The sequence below is a fragment of the Fistularia commersonii genome, chromosome 33 (genome assembly GCF_037954325.1).
Source record: "Fistularia commersonii isolate RoL2024-O1a breed Wild chromosome 33, RoL_Fcom_v1.0, whole genome shotgun sequence".
Taxonomy (NCBI): domain Eukaryota; kingdom Metazoa; phylum Chordata; class Actinopteri; order Syngnathiformes; family Fistulariidae; genus Fistularia; species Fistularia commersonii.
In genome coordinates this window covers 6,734,773-6,758,752 of record NC_141316.1, presented here as the reverse complement: position 1 = coordinate 6,758,752, position 23,980 = coordinate 6,734,773, and the positions used below count along the sequence as shown (strand labels likewise).

Below are 23,980 nucleotides of genomic sequence, written 5' to 3'. Positions count from 1 at the left end.
ATGGAAAGACACTGTGCAAATAGACTGAGCTTGTTTCCATTCCTGAGCAGACAGTAGGCAACTGGCTTCTGGATGTAATAATATTCTGTTTTTCATATCACCCAGCCCTAACATGAGTTGGCATTTAGTCTCCTGATCAAGATTTATTGCAAGTTCCTGCGTGTGTTTGTATGTGTGTGTGTGTGTGCGTGCGTGTGTGTTTTCCGTGGGCTGTGTGCTCGTGTTCAATAATGGCAGTGGCAAGATGGATGCATCATAATCTCAGTCTTGATTCCCTCCAAGCCAGACGGCTTTAATTCAGTCATCCTGCCAGACTGCACAGCCACGTTATACAAACCTGTGTTTCCCCTCTGTTTCTCTTTGCGAGGAATCGGCCGAGTGTGTGATGCCATGCAGAAAAAGATGGAGGGGTACTAGTTGAAAGCTAAAATTGAGTACAAAGATAAGCGCTTGAAACGAGGGAGTTTTGCCCCGCAGCCATCGCTATCTTTGCTTCCTCCGAATCAACATTTCTTTAAATGTAAACACAAACAAACAGCACGTAATACATTAACGTCCGCTACACGTCCGCAGATGCCGGTGGTGGTAAAAACGAAGGGGTGACGGGGTTTCCGATGTCCTCGGTTCACCTTAGGAGTCACTGCCCTTGTTGGAAGTGAAACCCGTTCCCTTTGCGGACCGGCGAGTGTGTGAAGGCGGGGAGTGTGTGCCACTTTGCTTGAAGTGAGCTTGGACGAGCGGCGACGACTTGGCGCCGCTCGCTGTAGCCCATATGGATGCTGCACCTCCCAATTAACACACGCGCTTCGTCCAGGACACGCAGATACTGTAGTAACCTAGATCTGCATATGAAGATGTCGCACCACGTGTTCACACTGCTATTACAAACAAGGCCTCCGGTTAAGCATTAACTCGCAATTGAGACTATAAATGGTCATTTGAACTGACAATCTGAGTTACTCACTTTTTATTTGGTTGATCATCAGCTCAACATTTTCCCAAAGAGCACATCTCGGTTCACTCCGAGCCAACGACTGCTCGAAACAAAACAAATCACAGGCTGATGTCATGCCAGACGCGTTGCACCGATGGGAATTTGGCTAGTCGTTTTCTGCGGTTTTGTAGGGCACATTTTTCAGCTTAGACACCGTGCAGAAAGATAATTCCATCGAGGGGTTTACATTGGAGTACCAGGTATCCTGTAGTGAATCCTGGTGCCAACTCAGTAAGCCATCCATATGACATCATAGAAAAGGCCCTTTTACATGTCCGTGTAAAACTTACTTCTCATGTCTTTTTTGGCAGTAGTTCTGCCAAAGGATTGGACCAGATAGCGTTGAACCACGTCAATGGGCTTTGGGAGCCATTTGGATCCCTTTGGCAAGTGTTACTCCCGAGCCACCGCGCTCCAGGAGCACCCGGCCAGGCTTGCAGTTTTGATAATGTCTGGCCCAGTCATGTAAACAGCACACTTTGAGAGTCGTAAAATTTGCCACATCTTGATAATAGTCTTAATAAAGTTCTACGAGTAGACCGTTTGTGTGGAGCAGCTTTTTCAGCTGATATCACAGTTTCAAACTCAACGGTGCAAATACCATGACTGACTTCGGTCATTTTCACATTCGGTGTAACTTATCCCCTTTCCATGACTTGTCCTTTCAAACGGACAAACCCATGACTTGCCCTGCTGTTTTTTTTTCTGTTTGTTTTTTTTTCGCATTACGCATTTTGACCTAACCGCTCTCTCCAGCAGGAAGAGATCTTAAATTGCGCGAGCTCTCCGGGGTCCGCCGGTCAACGGATGATGGACGACGGCCCTCTGCCAGCAGCTGCCACAAGATGAGTTAATTCCAGCGATGTCATCCCGTATTGATTTTTACTCCTCGGGACAAAATCTTCAAATCGATAACCATTTCTTGAGTGTTTCAGTTTGTTCTCAAGGCACAAACTGATATTTAAAATGGGTCACACCTTCAGTGCAAATTTGAAATGTGCAAGTTGTGACACTTGCTTAGCTTTATGTCAGTGTCATACTTCGCCCGGTGATCGTCTCCTACGGAAGACGTATCCTCGCTGCAAACATCTAGGGTTAAGACCAGAAAATCCCTGGAAGTTGTAGGTGTATTAGTCGGTATCGCAAGCGTGGGGCAAAGTGGGATTTAGAGGAATCAGATTAGCAGGCTCCGCACTGGAAGATCAAGGCTGCAGAAATATAAAGGTTTCCTGTAAAGTAATCTGGTAGGGGGGCGGTGGGAGGCTACATCGATTTGTTTATAACCTCCGCACCTCACCTCCCAGTTGTTGTCGCCACAGGTGAAGGCCCCCGAGCTTTCTGAACACGAAACGGAAGAAACACTTACTACATTCATAAATTCGCAAAGCACCTGAAAGAGGGAGGGTGTGTGAGAATGTGACTCACGCCGTTGCAAACAGAGCACTAAAATATAATTATACAGTGTGCAGTGAAAGGTAAGTCTTAATAAATCTTTCATGGGAAAATGTTTTTTTTTCCCTTCGCTGTTCAGCAGTGTTTGATCGGTGATTTTGCGCGTCATGAAACGCCGACTCCAGCCTAACAACAAACAGTGAGCTAGAAAATAATAATTCATCCAGTGTATTCAGCGGCAAATTACCTATTTATCGTCAACTGTACAACCTCTGTTCTTCCATTATTATTATTATTATTATTATTATTATTCATGGATGGGAAATGCTACAGCTACTGAGAGGCAAATAAGAAACAACTAGCATTAGTAGCCCGTGGCTAATGGCCCACTTCATAGTGGGGTTCCGGAAATTCTCAAACGCAAGTTTCCGAAATGTGCTTTGTGAAAATGCACGGTCGTAGCAGAAGCCATGTATTTTGATATTTCATCTGATTCTGCTGAACGTTGATTTTCTTTGTCTGAAAGGTGAACTTCATGATCCGACCATCCACACGGCAGCTGTTCGTCCGCAGGCCCGACTCTTTGAATGGAAAACAAGCGAGGATGTTCGGAGAGAGTTTCACAACGCGACCAATCCGGCTCCGCGGGATGTCTCTCCGCTCCTCTCCCAGCTTCAACGCCGTGCGCGACAAATGTATCATCCCCCTTGCAACAGGACGGACAAGCCAACGCCGAGGCCAACATAGCAGTGAGTCACAGAAGACGTGTTGTGTTATGAATTCGACGGAGCCGCGTTTCACCCGCAAACACCCCGGGGACCGAGCCGGCGCCAACATCAAACTTTCTGGGCTCCTTATTGCGCTGTTAAAAGCGCACCGCTGTGGATTTACACCATGGTAAAAAAAAAAAAGAAGAAACAATCCCTCTGTGATAACAACCCTGCCATGTTATTTTCCTCCCTTTTTTTTTTTTTAGAATAATTGTTTCCCTGTGCATCTCGGACGAAAGCGCGGTCGTGTTACCAGTGAGGTTACCGGCCATAATCTTAATGGTATTCCTGGCATTTAGACTCACGGGTCAGCGAGCCCAGCTGTTGGTGCTGCGGTTTTGGGCAAAGCTTAACCATTATCTTCGTGGGTGGAGCTTCTCCGTGAACACAAAAGAAAGAGGATAGTTGGTTTAGCTGTTAGCATTTTCCCGTTAGGAGTGACTACATCTTGCTGAAAAAGTCTTGTGCCATCTTTTCCGGAATTTTACTGCATGACATGTGGCAACTCCTTGAACGTGGAACCGGTGGGGAAAAACGCTGGATTGTAATTCAGCTTTATAAGAAAACCGATTAAGAGTTTCCGACGCGTAGCAGATGTTTGTCCATCAGAGATACAAGGAATTGGTTTTGACCAAAACAAAGCTAAAAGTCCAGATGAAAAGCTTTCGATCAAATGATTACCATAATTTACGAACTATTGAGCGCACCTGAATATAAGCTGCAGCGGCTAAAACTAAACATATGTGTATACATATAGGCCGCAGTTGTCTCTAAGCCGCAGGTCTCCACATTGTAACATGAGAGAGTTACATAGAAACATTTTTTAAAACTTTTATTTAAATACAAACCGGTAACATCCACAAATACGTATTGAAATGCTTTTTGTCCGAACAGTGCCTGTAGCACGGCCGGTGAAAAGGATTAATAATAAATAACACAAGGAAAAGTCCATCCATTTTCTATCCCCGCTTCGTCCGACTCCAGCTGATCGCTATCTTTGTCTTCCTCCTGCACACTAAAACCATTAAAATGATCTTCTTCAGTGTCACAATCAAACGGACTCAGAATTTCACGGTAATTTCATTGGTCGGATGTGACGTGGCTAAATATTTTAGCGGCATGAAGCCATGAGTTAGCAGCATCATTGTTTAAGCCGCAGCGCTCAAAGCGTGTGAAAAGTAGCAACTCATTGTCTGGAAACGACGGTAAATAAATTGTTTTATGCTATGAAAAAAATCACAAAGTCAAGTCGGATTTTATTGTTACGGCGCTAAATCAGGTCTGGTCCGCAATCTTTGAGATGATCTGCAGAACCCCAAACATTCCCATGAGCAAGGCAGATGGTGACAGCGGGCCGCCTTCTGCCTCGACCGGGTAGAAAGAGTGGATAAAGATGACAGTAACTAAAAGTGATGAACATTCGTTTTTATTTTCTTTTATAATTAATAGCGACTGAAAAATTGATTAAAACGGACCGAACGTGTTCACATTTTGTCAGCTTTATGAAGCGGATCCTTCGCGGGCCATAGCCGGGGCGAATGTGCCCGGCTTTCACCGGGAGTGTAAGGAGCTACACACTCTCCGCGTTGTGTTTGGCGATCCCGCACGTCGCCCAAGAAAATGACTTCCAGTGACAAACGGTGTGAAAGAGACGCTGGAGTTCAGCAGTCTGGACGGAGCCTCTTGTTTGTTGACAATAATTACAGCAAAGATTCACTGACGCTAAACAGTTGTGGAAATTGCACCCTTTTTTTTTTTTAATGTTGGCTCCTGCCAGCGCGTGTGTGTGTGTGTGTGTGTGTGTGTGTGTGTGTGTGTGTGTGTGACCGCAGTGAACCTGTGACAATGGCTGTGTGCCAATTCAGCCACTGTGTGTCCGAGATCCTGGGTTGGACACAAAGCCGGCTTTATCTCTGCTCTCACTGTTGTATCAGTGCTGCCTGGCTGGACGCATTAGCACCAGACTTAGCAGCCACTCACACACACACACACACACACACACATACACGCACACACACCGGCATTGCAACAATACATCACCCTATAGATGGGGGGGGGGGGGGTTGTGTGCACGTACTCAATGTGAATCTATGTGTGTTACTGCAAAGACGGCCGGAGGAAGTGACCGAGACAGAAGTGTTGTTTCTATCCTGGAGTCGGGAGTCCATGTTTGGACCAAAATACGAGCCGACTCAACTCCTCGGTCCGCCGGTTGTCTGTCGTCTGCCCGGACAGGTCGGACCGGCCTCAGCGACGACATCACATGTTCTTTTCATTCCTTCTTTTGTTGTTTTTGTCACGTCCCCCTTGCACTCCTTCACAGAGCAAATGTGTATATATTATATTAACAGGTCACAACGGCAGCTGTAAATACACCTCATGACATGAATGTGTGTTTATGAATCTCTCTCCCGGGACGATACACGCACGCTCTCCGTTCTCATCCCTCGCCGCGAACCCGCCGCTGTCTGGTCGACATCAAACCGGAAATTCGTGACGCCGTCGCCTTGGCCGAGAGGAGGCTCTGCGGTGACAGCAGGGGTTTGATTAGATTACATCAAACATTAATGATCCCCGTGGGGAATCAGGCCGTTCGCCGAGCGCTGGCGGGGCGGGCAGGCGACCGCAGCTTACGTGAAAGAGTGCAGAGAAGGACGCTGATCGCTGGGGGAAAAATATTATTAAAAAAAAAAAAAAAATCGGAAATATCTTAAGTAAGCATTCGCAATTGGGAATAAAAATGATTAGATTAGGGAGAGAGCGGGTTTTGTGTTAACATTGATTACTGGGGGGTAAATGTAGTATGAGGGACTATTTCTCTCCAGTACAATTCAGAGTAGAATTTGAAATCCTCTTTAGCTCTGAAGCTCTAACTGGCCGCGTGTCGTCGTACCTCCAGGAAACGGACTGCCGAGTCGGTAAAGCAGAACGTTAGCCGGAGCGTTCAGCTACTGTCCGTCTGGGAGGAAGTCATGCCCCTCTTTGTTTAAGAATAAACTTAAAACCAGGGGTTTTCAGACCGGTACCCGTTCGCACATCGTAAAGAAAATCTTTCTTGGTACAAATTTTTTTATTGACCTCTCTGATCTTATTTTAAAAAAACGACTGTTTCCGCCTTCGCCTTACTGTCGCACTTAACTCCGTGGTACCATTTCACACATCAGCTACACAAGCTAGCTCTTGACAAAAATGAGCCAGAAACAAAAATCGCTGGAGAACTTTTTCGTGAGGAAACGACCTCTAACCTTTTCATACATAAATCGGGTCCCCGGTGTTAAAATGGTCGGGGGGGCGCCGCTTTAAACCTTTCTTTTTGAGAAAGCTAACAGCTTTAGGCTAGGCTAGTCCCTTAGTTCTGCTGCCGTAGGGATATCCCGCCTCTCTCATTCTTCCCTGTCAGGCGTCCACCGTTGATATTTATTTTATGAATATTATAGCTATGATTGTACATTTTCATCTATTCACATGTAACCATCAGTGCTACTGGTATTAGTAGTAGTAAATCGTTATTACTCTCTCGCTTTCTTTCTTTTTGTCCTTCTCTACCGCGCTTTCCGTCGTCACCGAGGTGCTTCGCTCATGGGGGAATGTTGTGTTTTGTGTCCAGACCTGCTGTACGTGGAAAGCGTCATCAGGGAACTGGGTTGTGATTTGGCGCCATATGTAATAAATTATGTCGATCAATGAGAGGGAAGGACAGTAAATCGCAATCCTGAGCTAACCGGCTTTCAAATGACTTTTAGTTTCCAGCAGTGCCGCCGTCCTCGTCGGGCAACCGGTCAATTATCCCAAGTCACTTCTGTTCAAAGGGAGTTTTTCTTACTATTTTTCTAAACAATGAAGCGTCATTTCTAACCTTGTTCTTGTGCCAGCTTTCGATGATCTGGGTTAAAAAAAAAAAAAGGAGAATCAAGGGATTCTGGAGTCTCCAGCATAGCAAGGTGAACATCTTGTTTTTGTCACTTCCTGGGAATCCACAGAAACTGCAAGATGTCCACTCTGCAACGTCGGACACTCCAGGATCCCTCGATTCTCCGGATCGTCGAGAGCCGGCACGTTCCCAGGAAGGGACTGATGTAGGGCAGACTCACGCTCGGATTCCAGAATTTTCATTAGGCAACAATTTTCCAACCCGTCCCGGACGCTGACAGAACCCGACTCGGTCCCGCCGTTGAGGTTTCCGGTGATAATGTTACCGGCATGCTCTGCGTGCCATCGTATCGCTCCCTCCGCCTGGACAGCCGGGCCGGTTGTTAAAGAGTTGCCATGGCGATAGGAGCCACGAATTTTCAGAAGAAATTCTCTGAAGGAGCTAAAAAGAGAGGAGTGTGTTTGTTCGGCTGCTGAGTTCAGATTTCAGCAAACCTCCTCCGGGATGACTAACTCCTCTAATATTCGCCTTTTCATGTGTTTCTGGAAAGACTTCAGGTCTGGAAAACATCCTTCTCCCCTCTGACTGACAGCCTCTTCTGTTCCAGTCATCTATCTGGGTTGTATTCACCTTTTCCCTTTACAAATCTAATTTTACATCACAATTGATATGAAAATGTGTGTATTATTTATCTATTCGTTTACAAATAGTATTTTAGTGGGTCATTTTTCAGTCTGTAGTTTCAAGCTAACACGGCTGCCGCTGCAGAAATCCAGCCTTCTCTCAGTTACATAAAGACTCCAGGGAGACACCAATTTGATGCTTGATAGATGACAGGGTGAAGGGTTGTGTGATAATAGCAACAACAAAAATAATAATACTAATAATAAAAATAAATGTTAATAAAAACAACAATGAGAACAATAATAATACTGATAATTAATATTGATAATAACAGCAACAACAACAACACCAATAATAAAAATTCATATTATTAATAAAAATAATAACAAAAACAACAACAATAATAAAGATAATTAATAATAATAACAACAACAGCAACAGCTGCAACAACAGCAACAAAAATAATAATTATTCATATTAATGATAACAATAACTATTAATAATAGCAACAACAACAAAAACAACAACAATAATGATAATAATGATCAATATTGATGGTAATAATGATAATAATAAAAATAATCTTCTTTTCCTTTCAGGCTTCGCACCGAATCAACCTTTTTCAGTCTAACCCTATTCTTCTCTCACACTACCACCAACAACAATAATCTTAATAATAATAATAATAATAATAATAATAATAATAATAATTGTTATTATTATTATTATTATTATTATTATTATTATTATTATTGCTCCGAATGAGTGAGTGAGTGAATGTTGTATGTCTTTGTATGTGACCCTGTGATTGACCGGCAACCAGTCCAGGGTGTTCCCCGCCTCTCGAATGGATGGGTTCATCTATCACATTAGTAACTGGCAAGTAAAGCTTATCATTGGTGTAACATAACAAAACATAAAATTCAATACAGTGAGAGAGCTTCAAAGTATATGATAATCTAAATCTATGATCTGTCTATGATGATTATAATGTAGATGGCAAAAATAACACAATAACAATAATAACACGGCTAAAACTATCTTACTTCACCTCTTCCTGCTGTCTTATCTATCATTTTCTTACCTCGTATGTTTATTTTCTTTAACTTTTGTGGAGTAAAGGACTTATTTAAAGGAACATTTGTCCAAAATTTTGGAAAAAAATCTTCCTCCCAGGTCATGGGTTCTCAGTGGGCAGATGGTGCAGTAAATCTGGAGGTAGAGCTCCAACTCAGGGCCTCCACATCTGTGGCAGCATCCTTTTTTAAAATGTTCTAAAGTACATTTGCTGAATTTGTGCATTTCCTGATCAAATGTAAACAAAAGTGCAGCAGCCGAGCCGCGTGTTCCTTTCTGTTTCTCAGCATGTTGCCTATAGGATTTTTGCAAAGAGATTTATTATATACGCCACGACCTTCTACAAGCTGTGTAATGTGATACAATTATTCTCGCGGATCAGAAGATAAACAGTAGAGAAAAGTAATAAAGTGAGGCAGATAATACGGTGCCTCACCTGGGGGGGGCGTATGCGAGTCGGCACAGGCCTCTAAAAGCAATGTAGGATAAAATAAATAAGATTAATAAAAGAAAACTAGAAGTTTGCAACAAAAATAGAAATAAAAGACCACAAAATTGTTTTCAGTTTTTTATTTGAAAGGGTTGAGATGAGACTATCGGGAATAAAAGACTCTTTTTGAGTTTTTCCAATTGTAAATATCGTTCCAAAGGAAATTTGAATGAGGAAGTTTGAATAGATGTTTATCTTTATATAAGGACCTGCCTGTTGAATAATGACTATTTCAAAATAAAAGCACTGAGCGGCATTTTTCTAATCTGTATTTTATTTAATTATTGTTTTTGTTCATTGCCTTCTCTCTGTCTATCTATCTTGCCCTTTTTCCTTTTTTTTTTTTTGCTAATTTCTTCAAACTTGACCTGAATTTATTTTAACACTTTGACTCAAATAGTGTGTTTCTTTTACGATATATAGTTAAATTTCCCTGTGTTTAAATCAGGTCACCGGTGATCTCAGCCCTGCACGGAGAGCCCCCGCCGCTTGTTTAGTCTCTTTGTTTTGTTTTGTTTTGTTTTTCTGTTTGTTTTGGGAGGAAAGCGGTACTTCCTGTCTGCCGCCTCCGGGTTCCTGTTCCTGCGTGCGGGGTTGCGGGCGGTTTGCGGTGCTCCCCCCGCCAAGGACGGAGGAGGCGGAGCGCGGTGACGCGCTTTGGCCGTAATGCGTTCACGGCACACTCAGAATCAGGTTTTGGGTCTTTTTTTCTGTCTTTTTTTTGTAAATATTTAACTCCGGGTGACATGGGTGGTTGTCACGTGTTGTTGTTACGTAACAAGAGATGGGATGGATCCCGGCCACCCGCTGCAGAACCTCCGTCCGTCCGTCCGTCCGTCCGTCCGCCTCCTTGCGCTGCGGCTGCGGACGTCTGTTCCCAGACACGACCTGCATGCTGGCGACGTGCCCGTCATCCCTCCACGCACACACATACATACACACACACACGCACACATGCACGCAGGCGCACACATACTCGCTCCACTTCTGCTCGGCCGGGAAGAAGCGCACAATGAAATCCATGACGTCACTGCGGGTGATTTTTTTTTTTTTAAACGCGTGCATCCGTGCATGTGTGTGCGTGTGTGTGTGTGTGTTCAGATTCTCCACTCGTTCATCCAGCCGGGGAGTCCGGTTGCTGCACGGGGAAATGTGTTTGAAACGGGGAAACGGTTTGACTCACACACACACACACACACACACACACACACACACACACACACACACACACACACACACACACACACACACACACACACACATACACTTACGGAATCGAACTCGCGCGTTCAATGATTGGGGACAGAGAAGCCAGAGAAGCCCATTGACACGCGCACGCGTACACACGCACAATAATCCAGGTATTACGCAACCCCTCTGTGCAGAAACTGTATGTCATCAGCAGAGAATGGGGGGGGGTGTAATCTGCAACTGTACAGTCTGCACACGCACACGCACACGCACAAACACACACTGTCCCATATAAAACCACACGGGCTCACGCACGATACTGTTTCTTGTGCACGAGGAAAATCCTTAGTGCTGTTATGCAACAAGCATCTTGGTACAGCTTCATCTCTTTGTGCACACAGACTCACGCACACGCGCGCACACACACACGCACACATATTGCTCAACACAAATAAACTCGGAGTGGATGAGGAGTCATCTAAATACACCTCTGTATCGGTTCCATTCAAAAAGTGTGATATTTGTGACACTTTCTCTTTTATTATTGTCAAGATTATCCTCATCATCAATGTGGTGTCTTAAATGATTTCGCTTCTCCAGAAAGTCGGAAGATTTCAACGGCTTCTGGCAGATTTTTGGATGAGTCGCTTTGTTTTCTTTTCATTTGTTTTATTTAAAATGAAACAAATAGCAGACGCTAGAGTATCGGGATTGAGACTGGAAACGCGACGAGTCCGGATCCCCGTCAGACCCTGGGCTTCAGGCTTCTTCTTGGCCTGCGTTGGGTTCGTTCTCCTGCGGCCGAATGTTTCCGGAGGCTCCCAAAATGAGCCAATTGCCGCTTATTGATCCGCCGCTAACTTTGTCGCATCGACACTTTCCCGTTTTTCATTGTTATTTACAATTGATTCCTTCTGATGGAATAAGGTGTTTTTCAGCCTCCATCTGGGATTTTTAGTAGCTTGTGTATTTTCTGTGGATTCACCCATCAAACGTAGACCTCATTCTAACTGAGACAAATTCAATCTGTATTTTCAATTTGTTATTTCTAAGAGAAAGCAGGAAGCAGGAAGCGATACGGTAGTCTAAGCAAACAAAAACATGACTTGGAAAAGGGCACAGGGTGTGTGTGTGTGTGTGTGTGTGTGTGTGTGTGTGTGTGTGTTTGTGTGTGTGTTGAAGGTGTTGACGTCTCATCGCTTCCTGTAAAGGAAATATTATTGCTTCTGAATGTTAAAAATTAACACGAGACATGTGAGACGGTTTGTTGCTGCGTAATGAGAGTCATTAACCCTCAATGTCTGCGTGACTTGAGCTCAGACAGATGGCACACACACACACACACTTTGCTGTTATTCAATATGTGTGTGTGTGTGTGTTTGTACGCCTGTGTGAGACAGACACGAGTTACTAAAATGAGGGGGGAGAAAGAAAAGTTCATTTATATTTGATGGGATAGATGAATGGGTGATGGATGGATGGTTGATGGATGATGAATGGATGATGGATGGCTGGATGATGGATGGATGGATGGGTGAATAGATGGATGACGGATGGATGGATGGATGGATGGATGGATGGATGGATGGATATCTGCCTCTGCAGGACTGGTGACGTCAGCCCTCTAAAATAAAACCATAATCCCCTTTAGGCAGGATGTAGCGTTCAACAGTGCCACCTAGTGGCCACTCTTGGAACTACATCCCGATTTTTACTTGCAAATCTGAATAATCCTGATTTGGTTTCATCTTTTATATAAAATTTTGGGGGAATAATCACCCTTGGAGAAAGTGCTGAAGCCACACAGGTGGACAATGATACCTTATCATGGCCTAGAAAGACGCATGGGAAATTAAAACTAGATCACCAGATAAGGCTTATGAAATCGCCTCCTTATCTGTGTGGATAAATGATTATGGTCTGCCGGCCTTTTATTTCCAGAAAGGTGGAACATGAAGTCCTGTATATTGCATGGGCTGATTTTGTGTCTGGAATATAGGTCAGGCGTCATCTGCTCTGCCAGTGTTGTAAACTGGCTCCGGGCTTTATTGATGCTGTGGTCATATCAAACTCACCGCCACATTTCGCCGCTGAATAGGACTAGTGTGCCGCTGAAACACCGCAAGCTATTATTTTTAGTATTTTGTATTCATACTATTATTTTTAGCACAAATAACCGTGTGTGGTCTTTGAAATGCAACGGAAGCTGTTGTGAATGAAAAGAACAAAAAGTCATTTCCGTCACAAATCTTCTGACACCTGAAAAACAAATGTTCACATGATTGATGTTTTGATTTTTTTTAACCTGCGGTAATATTATGATGAGAAAATGACCTCGCAGAAAACCTGAGCTTGCACCCGGAATCCAAGACAAACAAACATATTGTAAATACAGAGTGTGTGTGTGTGTGTGTGTGTGTGTGTGTGTGTGTGTGTGTGTGTGTGTGTGTGTGTGTGACTTTGTTCAGCAGAGGAAAACAGGAAGAGGAAGTGATGGAGTCAAAAAGTCACATAGTCTGCACCGTGTCAGGGTGGGGACTCAGAAATGTGACTGTATTGACCCTTGAATTTAGTCTTTCATAAAAAAAATACTAGCTTTGTGCCCAATTTTATCCTTGTTGTTTAAGAATCATTGCAAAGTCGATTATTACCAGAAAAATATTTCCCTCAAAAAAAAAAAAAATTCAGTGTGTCCCATATAGCTAAAACTTTAAATTAGTGTTTAACATGCCTTAATGCACGGAAAAAATATCGGGATATAAAACCTAATGCAGACTTCCTATTACACAAAACTAGCCAAAGTTGACCTTTTTAATGATGGAAAAAAATCATTAAAAAAAAGTTAAACCCAGCCAAAGTGCATTGAGTTCACTTCCATGAAAATGACCAAGATATGAGAAAACAAAAAAATAAAAAAAAATCACATTACCGTTCACTGAAGAGCTGCAATTAGGAAGCTCCTTTGCGTTTGTGAAAAAACAAAACAGAAAAGACAGCGGGATCAGTTCGGGGTCAGAGGTCGCCGTGGTTGATCTGGTCTTGGCTAGAAGGACGAGAAGATGTTTTCCACTGAAGTCACCGCGTTCTCATCGCACAGTTGTCGTGAATTTGTCTGAATTATTACCGCGGTCTTCTTTAACAAGTGATTATTAAGGTAACACGACCTTAGAGTAATAAATTCAACTCCGACCGATGTTTTTCTGTTCCGTAACACTGGCCTCGCTCCAACCCTCCAGATGCTCGGATGGATGTGCGTTTGCACCGCGACGCCGTCCTGCTGAGGGACGGGAATCCGAGCTTCGGCCGCCGCCGACCACCGTGGGTTCGTTGCGAGGACCTTGTGACTTGAACCACGGAGGAGAAGAGAAGAGAAGGTCACAGGTTGGAGTCTCAACACAAGAACGCCCAAAAGGTACCTCAACCCTCCACCGTGGAGCCCAGATCTTCTTGTAAGGGTATTTTCCCTTTGGAGCTCGTGATTTTTTTGTGTGTGTCAATACTATTGACTCAATAATTACTGTCTAATGTTCCAAACATTGGATATCCCCGGCATCACCCTGGGGCATCAGCAGGTCTCCGCCACAGAAATATGGGATATTCCAGTAAACTGCACGGCAGTTTGTGTGGTTCTGAATTAAAATGACGAGCTCGCATCCCACCGTTCCGTTTCCGCGTGCGACGGCGTTCGTTCCGCTGTGTCAGATGTTCTCCATTGTTCTTCACGTGTGCATTTGCATGTCATGCGGTCTCATTTGTTTGTCCTGACTATTATACCTTTTGTAAATAGAGCCGTAAAACCTAAGACAACCCGGTCACACACCGTGGAGGACCTTAATGCCTCGGGTGTTTTTATCCAGCTTTAAGTAGCATCACATCATATAACGGAAATACTTGGATTTTCTTTAAATCTACAGGGTGAGAGATTTTTACCCGACGCGTCCAGATGGAGAATCCGTACAAGGACGTGGAGCTCCAGACCGGGAGCTCCCACTCCGACGACGCTCCAGGGTCTGACCAGGGGTCGCAGGTGGAATCCTGCGAGGAGGCTCCGGAGCTCAGGTCAAACCTGGTCGAGGATCGTATAAAGCAGCTTCGGAACAGACGTTTTATCCTTCTGAAGCGCAACCAACTGCGGAATAAGGGCGACAGCGACGATCCTGCAGAAGGTGAGTGACGGCGACGTGACCCCAGAGACCCTCACATTAGCATCGACACTTTAGCCTCGGTCTTGTACGGGTATGTATGTCTGCAAGTATAACTACGATGTGTAGTACTTTGCATGCTTGAGTTAAGAATTCTGTATTTTAAATTCTTGCAATTTTACAGGCTGTCACTCATTGTGCTCAGCTTAGTAGCAGAGGGCTTCTTGCATCATGCAGGATCTCACTGCAGGGAAAATAAGGCAAAATTCTCCCACATTTGGTTCTTCTCTTTAAATCATACTCTTTAAATCATACTTCATACTCTTGTGCACTCCTTATCTTTCACTTGGTACTTAAGACCTTAAGGCATTTTATAGTTTATTTGTATTTTTTATTCTCCCCTTTTTTTACTGTTTATACAATTTTCTACTATTATTTATTATTGTTATGTTTTTCTTGTAACTCTGGCACAACAATTTTCTTCGGGATAAATAAAGTTGTTCTTATTCTTATTCTTATTAAATATCTCTGGATTATTGATTCATCGATGACATCAATGCAAAGGCGTGATTTCTAAATCTAATCATTTGGCCCAAACCTTGCCCTCCTGTCGGTTTTGGCCTTGAGTTCCCCCATTCGGAGTCTTAAACTCACGGAGAAAAGACTGACCGGAGCTCTTTTTCCAAATGTTTGCATCCTCGGATTCCCAATGTTGTGTCTCCGAGCAGTGCAGCAGGAGGAGCAGTGCGAGCTGGAGGCCGTCTTGGATGAGCTGGGGGAGCTGATGTTTCAGAAGGAGACACAGCAGGGTGACGGGGACACGGCGGGAGCAGAGGATGGTAACGGGGGGGGGATTTAACTCCACCGTACCACAATTTAGATGAGACTTACTTGAACGTGTCGCCTCTCCACACAGGTCACCTAGACGCGCAACCCCCATTGAACGTGAATGAGAGGCCGTTCGGGGGGGTTTACACGCTGCCGCCCCCGGACACCAAGGTGGAGGACGTCCCGTCCCCCGCCATGGTCATGCCAGGTGAGTCCCGCCTCGAACGGCGTCTCCGTTAAACATCTGGTTAATAAGCGGCGTCCTCCCCGAAACTCAACCTCCCCATCCCCAAGCGGGTAGTTTGTTCCAGGCCCCTTCCCTCACCAGGTGCCCCTCCTGCCAGAAGGTGGTCTTGACGGAAGTCTCCGGCTCCATAAGTGAGGGGATGCTGATATCATGTTGCCTCTGTTCCTTAATGGGGTACGTCATCTTGGCTGTGATTGGCTGAATCATTTAGGTTACCAGGTGGGGCGCCGCGGCGTTAAATAATCTGAGAATAATAATAAAAATAATAATAATAATGTTAGTGCATTTTATTTGAAGGCGCCTTTCTTGACACTCAAGGACACCTTACAGACATGCCTGATGACTGTCACCTATTTTTGCCTTTTAAATTTTTTTATATGTTTTAATTTTATCTTAAATATATATGTATATATATATATGTGCGTGTGTGTGTGTATATAAAATATATATGTATATATATGTACATCTATATATACATACTCATACATATATATACATATATTAAAAATATATATATCCATACATATGTATATATATATATATATATATATATATATATATAAGTAGGAAAATAAGAAATTCAGATAAAAATATAAAGTGTCAAAGTCAACACTATATAAACTTGACTTTGACGCTTAATATTTTTATTTGTATTTCTTATTCTCCCTCCTTCCTACTATTATCTATTACTGTTACGTTTCACTTGAAATTCTGGCAAAACAATTTCCTTCAGGATAAATAAGGTTGCTCTTACTCTCATTCTTATATATGTAGGACACGGTACAGACATGCCTGATGACTGTCACCTACTTTGATTTTTAAATTATTTTATATGTCTTTATTTTATCTTTTTTTTTAATATATATATGTATATATATATATATATATATATATATATATATATATATATGTATGTGTGTGTGTATATATATATACATATGTATATGTTTATATATGTGTGTATATATATATATATATATATATTAGTCATATATATGTATGTGTATATATATATGTCTGTATATATATATATATGTATATATATATATATATATATATCTCGGATTTACAATTACAAAAAAAATGAAAATAAAAATATAAAGTGTCAAAGTCAAGGCTATAAAGTTTTGACTTTGACACTTTATATTTTATTTTCATTTCTTAACCTCCCTCCTTTATATATATATATATGTATAAACATATATATATATACATATATAAATATAAACATATATATGTATATATACACACACATCCACACAAACACACATACACACACACACATATATACATATATATATATATATATATACATACATATATATATGACTGATGACTGTCACCTATTTTAGTTTTTAAATTTTTTATATGTTTTTATTTTATCTTATGTATGTATATATTTATATATATTAGTCATATATATGTATATATATGTATGTCGGATATACAAATACAAAAGAAATGCAAATAAATATAAAAAGGGTTAAAGTCAAGGCTATAAAGTGTTGACTTTGACACTTAATATTATTTTTCATTTCTTATTCTCCCTCCTATAAATATATACATGTACAAATATAAACATATGTATGTACATATATATAAACATATGAGTATATATATATGTATATACACAAACATATATATACATATATATATATATGCATATATGTATATATATATCTATATTTACATATGTATATGTATATATATACAAATAGGAAGAATAAGAAATATAAACAAAAAAATAAAGTGTCAAAGTCAGCACTTTTAGCCTTGACCTTGACACTTTATATTTTTATTTGTATTTCTTACTCTCCCTCCTTCCTACTATTATCTATTACTGTTATGTTTTACTTGAAACTCTGGCACAATAATTTCCTTTGGGATAAATAAAGTTGTTCTTATTCTTATTCTTATATATGTAGGACACCTACAGACATGCCTGATGACTGTCACATATTTTGCTTTTTAAATTCTTTTATATAGTTTTATTTTATCTAATATATATATATGTGTGTGTGTGTATGTGTGTGTGTGTATATATATATATATGTATATATATATATATACTCACTCATATATATTTATATACATATATATATACTCATATATGGGATATATAAATACAAAAGACATGCAAATAATAATTTAAAGTGTCAAAGTAAAGACTATATAATGTTGACACTTTATATTTTATTTTCATTTCATATTCTCCCTCCTATATACATATATATAAACATATATATATATATATATACACACACATTTCTATATATATATATTACTTTATATATAAACATTTTATATACATATATATAAACACACATATATCCATATATATAAATATATATACATATACATATATATATGCATATATATATCTATATTATCAGGTATGTGGAGACATGCCTGAAAAGAAAATAAAGTAAGTAGTATAGATAATAATTGTCAAATTCAAGCCTATAAAGTGTAGACTTTGAATATTTATATTTTATTTTCATTTCTTATCCTCTCTCCTATAAATATATATAAATATTTATATATAAATATACATATATATATATAAACATATATATATAAACATAATTATATGTATATATATACACACACAAACATCCAAACAAACACATATATATATGTATATATGTATATATATATATGTATATATACACGACAGATGACTGTCACCTACTTTGCTTTTTAATTTTTTTTTTAAATTTTTGGTCTTTCTTTTATCTTATATATATATGTATGTGTGTATATATATGTATAATATATATATATAATATACATATAGATATGTTTATATATATACATATATAAAAATATGAATACATATATATATATATATATATATACGTATATACATACACATCCACACAAACACTAATTTATTTATATATATATGCATATATATATATAAATAACTGATGAGTGTCACCTATATTGCTTTTTAATTTTTTTTATGTTTTTATTTTATCATATATATATATACATTTATAAATATATATATTAATGTGTGTTTATTGTGTGTTTATATATATATATATGTGTGTATGTATATAAATATATATATATGCACATGTATATAAACATATATATGTATAAACACACACACACACACACATATATATGTCTATAAATATCGATATATATAAACAATTATATACGTATGTATGAACATATATATAAACATATATATATGTGTGTTTGTCTTTATATATATATATATATACATGTATATATACATGTATATATATATATATATATATACATTTATGAGATATACAAATACAAAAGAAATACAAACAAAATAATAATTGTCAAAGTAAAGACTATAAAGTGTAGACTTTGATACTTCATATTTTATTTTCATTTCTTATTCTCCCTCCTATAAATGTATATATATACATATATAAACATATACATAAAATTATATAAATATATATAAACATTTATATGTGTATATACACTCACACACACCCAAATATATATTCATAAATATGACTATATATATATATATAAAAATATATAAACATATATATATATATATATATATATATATATATATATATATATATATATATACATAAGGGGGAGATTAAGAAATACAAATAAAAATATAAAGTGTCAAAGTCAACACTCTATAGCCTTGACTTTGACACTTTATATTTTAAATAAATAAAGTTGTTCTTATTCTAATTCTTATAAATGTAGGACACCGTACAGATATTTCTGATGATTGTCACCTATTTCGCTTTTAAAATGTTTTCATGTTTTTATTTTATCATATATCATACATCATATATATACATATATAATCATATATATATATATATATATATATATATATATATACATACACATATACATACTTATATATATATATATATAAATGTGTGTGTATTGTGTGTTTATATAAATATATATATATATATGTTTACATACATGGATATATATAAATATATATATACATATATAAATATATATATGTATAAACACACTCACATATATATATAAATATCTCTATATATAAACAATTATGTACATATATATGAACATGTATATATATAAACATATATTTAAACATATATATATGTGTGTGTTTGTGTGTTTGTGTTTATATATATATATGTATACATATATATATATATATATATTTAGGTGATATACAAATACAAAAGAAATACAAACAAAATAATAATTGTCAAAGTAAAGACTATAAAGTGTAGACTTTGATACTTCATATTTTATTTTCATTTCTTATTCTCCCTCCTATAAATGTATATATATACATATATAAACATATACATAAATTTATATAAAGATATATAAACATATATATGTGTATATACACTCACACACACCCACATATATATTCATAAATATGACTATATATATATAAAAATATATATTTATAAAAATATATAAACATATATATATATATATATATATATATATATATACATAAGAGGGAGATTAAGAAATACAAATAAAAATATAAAGTGTCAAAGTCAACACTCTATAGCCTTGACTTTTACACTTTATATTTTAAATAAATATAGTTGTTCTTATTCTAATTCTTATAAATGTAGGACACCGTACAGACATTTCTGATGACTGTCACCTATTTCGCTTTTAAAATGTTTTCATGTTTTTATTTTATCATATATCATATATCATATATATACAAATATAATCATATATATATATATATATATATACACACACACATACATCCTTATATATGTATATAAATGTGTGTGTATTGTGTGTTTATATAAATATATATATATATGTTTACATACATGGATATATATAAATATATATATATATACATATATAAATATATATATATATAAACACACACACATATATATATAAATATCTCTCTATATAAACAATTATGTACATATATATGAACATGTATATATATAAACATATATTTAAACATATATATATGTGTGTTTGTGTGTTTGTGTTTATATATATATATGTATACATATATATATATTTAGGTGATATACAAATACAAAAGAAATACAAATAAAATCATAAGTGTCAAAGTCAAGACTATAAAGTGTTGACTTTGATACTTTATATTTTAATTTCATGTCTTATTCTCCCTCCTATAAATGTTTATATATGTATATATATAAACATATATATACATATATATAGATATAAACATATATGTGTATATACACACACAATATATATATATGTACATAAATATGACTTTACATATATAAACATATATATGTATATATATACATAAGATGGAGATTAAGAAATACAAATAAAAATATAAAGTGTCAAAGTCAACACTCTCTAGCCTTGAATTTTAGACCTTATATTTTAAATAAATAAAGTTTTTCTTATTCTAATTCTTATAAATTTTGGACACCGTACAGACATTTCTGATGACTGTCACCTGTTTTGCTTTTTAATTTTTTTTTTATCAATACATATATATATTTATATATACATTCATATATATACGTATAAATGTGTGTGTGTTGTGTGTTTATATAAATATATATATATATGTTTACATATGTTCATATATGTAAATATACATTTATATATAAACATATATATATGTATATACACACACAAATATGTATATAAATATCTATATATATAAACAATTATATACATATATATGAACATGTATATATATAAACATATATAAAAAGTATATATATGTGTGTGTTTATATATATGTATATACATATATATATTCATTATATATTTACATTTATGTGATATACAAATACAAAAGAAATACAAACAAAATAATAAGTGTCAAATTCAAGACTATAAAGTGTAGACTTTGATACCTCATATTTTATTTTCATATCTCATCCTCCCTCCTATAAATAAATATATATATATATATACATATATATATGAACATAGAAATACATATTTATGAACATATATATGTGTATATACACACACATCCACAAACACACATATCTTTATATATATTTATATATATATGTATATATATACATATTCATGACTGATGCATATCACTCATATTTCTTTTTAAATTTTTTCATATCTTTTTATTTTATCTTATATATATATGTATTTGTGTGTGTATATATATATAATATACATATATATGTTCATATATGTATATATATATTTATATATATTAGTCATATATATGTATGTATATATGTATGCAACAGATATTCAAATACAATAGTGATGCAAATAAAAATATAAAGTGTCAAAATCAAGGCTAAAAAGTTTTGACATTGACACTTAATATTTTATTTCTCCCTCGCATAAATATATATGTACATATATATACATATATATAAACATATATAAACATATATATGTATATACACACACACATATAAGTATATACATATATACATGTATATACACACACATACATATATATATTAAAATACATAAACATATATATATGTATATATATATACATAAGAGGGAGATACAAATAAAGAAAACAAATAAAAATATAAAGTGTCAAAGTCAACACTCTATAGCCTTTACTTTGACACTTTATATTTTAAATAATTAAAGTTGTTGTTATTTTAATTCTCATAAATGTAGGACATGTACAGACATTACAGACATTTCCGATGAATGTCACCTATTTTGCTTATAAAAATTTTTCATGTTTTTATTTTATCATATATACATATATACATACTTATATATATAAATGTGTGTGTATTGTGTGTTTATATAAATATATATATAGATATATATATATATGTTTATATACGTGTATATATATATATAAATATATATATACATATATAAACATATATATGTATGAACACACACATATATATTTATAAATATCTATATATATAAAATTGTGTACATATATATGAACATATATATAAACATACATATATATGTGTGTTTGTGTTTATATATATATGTATATTTATACATTTATGTGATATACAAATACAAAAGAAATACAAACAAAATCATAAGTGTCAAAGTCAAGAATATAAAGTGTAGACTTTGATACTTTATATTTTATTTTCATGTCTTATTCTCCCTCCTATAAATGTATATGTATGTACATACATAAACATATATATACATATATAAAGAGATATAAACATATATAGTGTACATACACACACACACACATACATACATAAATATGACTATATATGAACATATATATATATATAAATATAAACATATATGTATATGTATACACATAAGAGGGAGATTAAGAAATACAAATAAAAAATATAAGTGTCAAAGTCATCACTCTATAGCCTTGAATTTTCACACCTTATATTTTAAATAAATAAAGTTGTTCTTATTCTAATTCTTATAAATGTAGGGCACCGTACAGACATTTCTGATGACTGTCACCTATTTTGCTTTTTAAATTTTTTTATGTTTTTGATTGATCACATTCACACACATATATATATATATATATATATATTCATACATATATATATAAATCTGTGTGTATTGTGTTTATATATATATGTGTGTATATATATAAATACACATATATATAAATATATATACACACACATATATATGAATATCTATATATATAAACAATTATATACATATATATGTATATACATATAAACATATATATGTGTGTGTTTGTGTTTATATATATACATATACATTATATATATACATTTATGTGATGTACAAATACAAAAGAAATACAAACAAAATAATAAGTGTCAAATTCAAGACTATAAAGTTTAGACTTTGATACTTTATATTTTAGTTTCATTTGTTATTCTCCCTCCTATAAATGTATAAATATGTACATATATAAACATATATATACATATATATATAAAGAGATATAAACATATATATGTGTATATACACACACTTATATATATATATAAATATGACTATGTATATATAAACATATATATATAAAATATATAAACATATATATATATATATGTATATATATATATACATAAGAGGGAGATTAAGAAATACAAATATAAAGTGTCAAAGTCAACACTCTATAGCCTTGACTTTGACACATTATATTTTAAATAAAGTTTTTCTTATTCTAATTCTTATAAATGTAGGACACCGTACAGACATATCTGATGACTGTCACCTATTTTGCTTTTTAAATTATTTTTATATGTTTTTATTTTATCATATATATATATATATATATATTGGATATAGAAATACATAAGAAATGCAAATAAAAATATAAAGTGTCGCAGTCAAGGCTATAAAGTGTTGACCCTGACACTTTATATTTTTATTTTCATTTCTTATTCTCCCTCCTATTAATATACATATATATACATATATATAAACATATAAATAAACATATA

General features: G+C 35.8%; 1 protein-coding gene across 3 annotated transcripts in view; it reads left to right on the top strand.

The window, feature by feature from the left end:
• The first annotated feature begins 1,758 nt into the window (after positions 1 to 1,758).
• The window catches only part of LOC147214810 (lipopolysaccharide-induced tumor necrosis factor-alpha factor homolog), a 23,532-nt gene continuing 1,310 nt past the window's right edge, over positions 1,759 to 23,980 (top strand). The window contains exons 1-7 of one of the 3 annotated variants that reach the window (XM_086140711.1): positions 1,759 to 2,469; positions 2,913 to 3,135; positions 13,646 to 13,821; positions 14,324 to 14,575; positions 15,280 to 15,390; positions 15,468 to 15,587; positions 15,674 to 15,800. In XM_086140711.1, the coding sequence (XP_085996837.1) occupies positions 14,353 to 14,575; positions 15,280 to 15,390; positions 15,468 to 15,587; positions 15,674 to 15,800 (581 nt within the window). In that variant the 5' untranslated portion in view covers positions 1,759 to 2,469; positions 2,913 to 3,135; positions 13,646 to 13,821; positions 14,324 to 14,352. Of the gene's footprint in view, positions 2,470 to 2,587; positions 3,136 to 13,645; positions 13,822 to 14,323; positions 14,576 to 15,279; positions 15,391 to 15,467; positions 15,588 to 15,673; positions 15,801 to 23,980 lie in introns of those variants that run through there. The other 2 variants (XM_086140713.1, XM_086140712.1) reach the window with 2 other exon arrangements.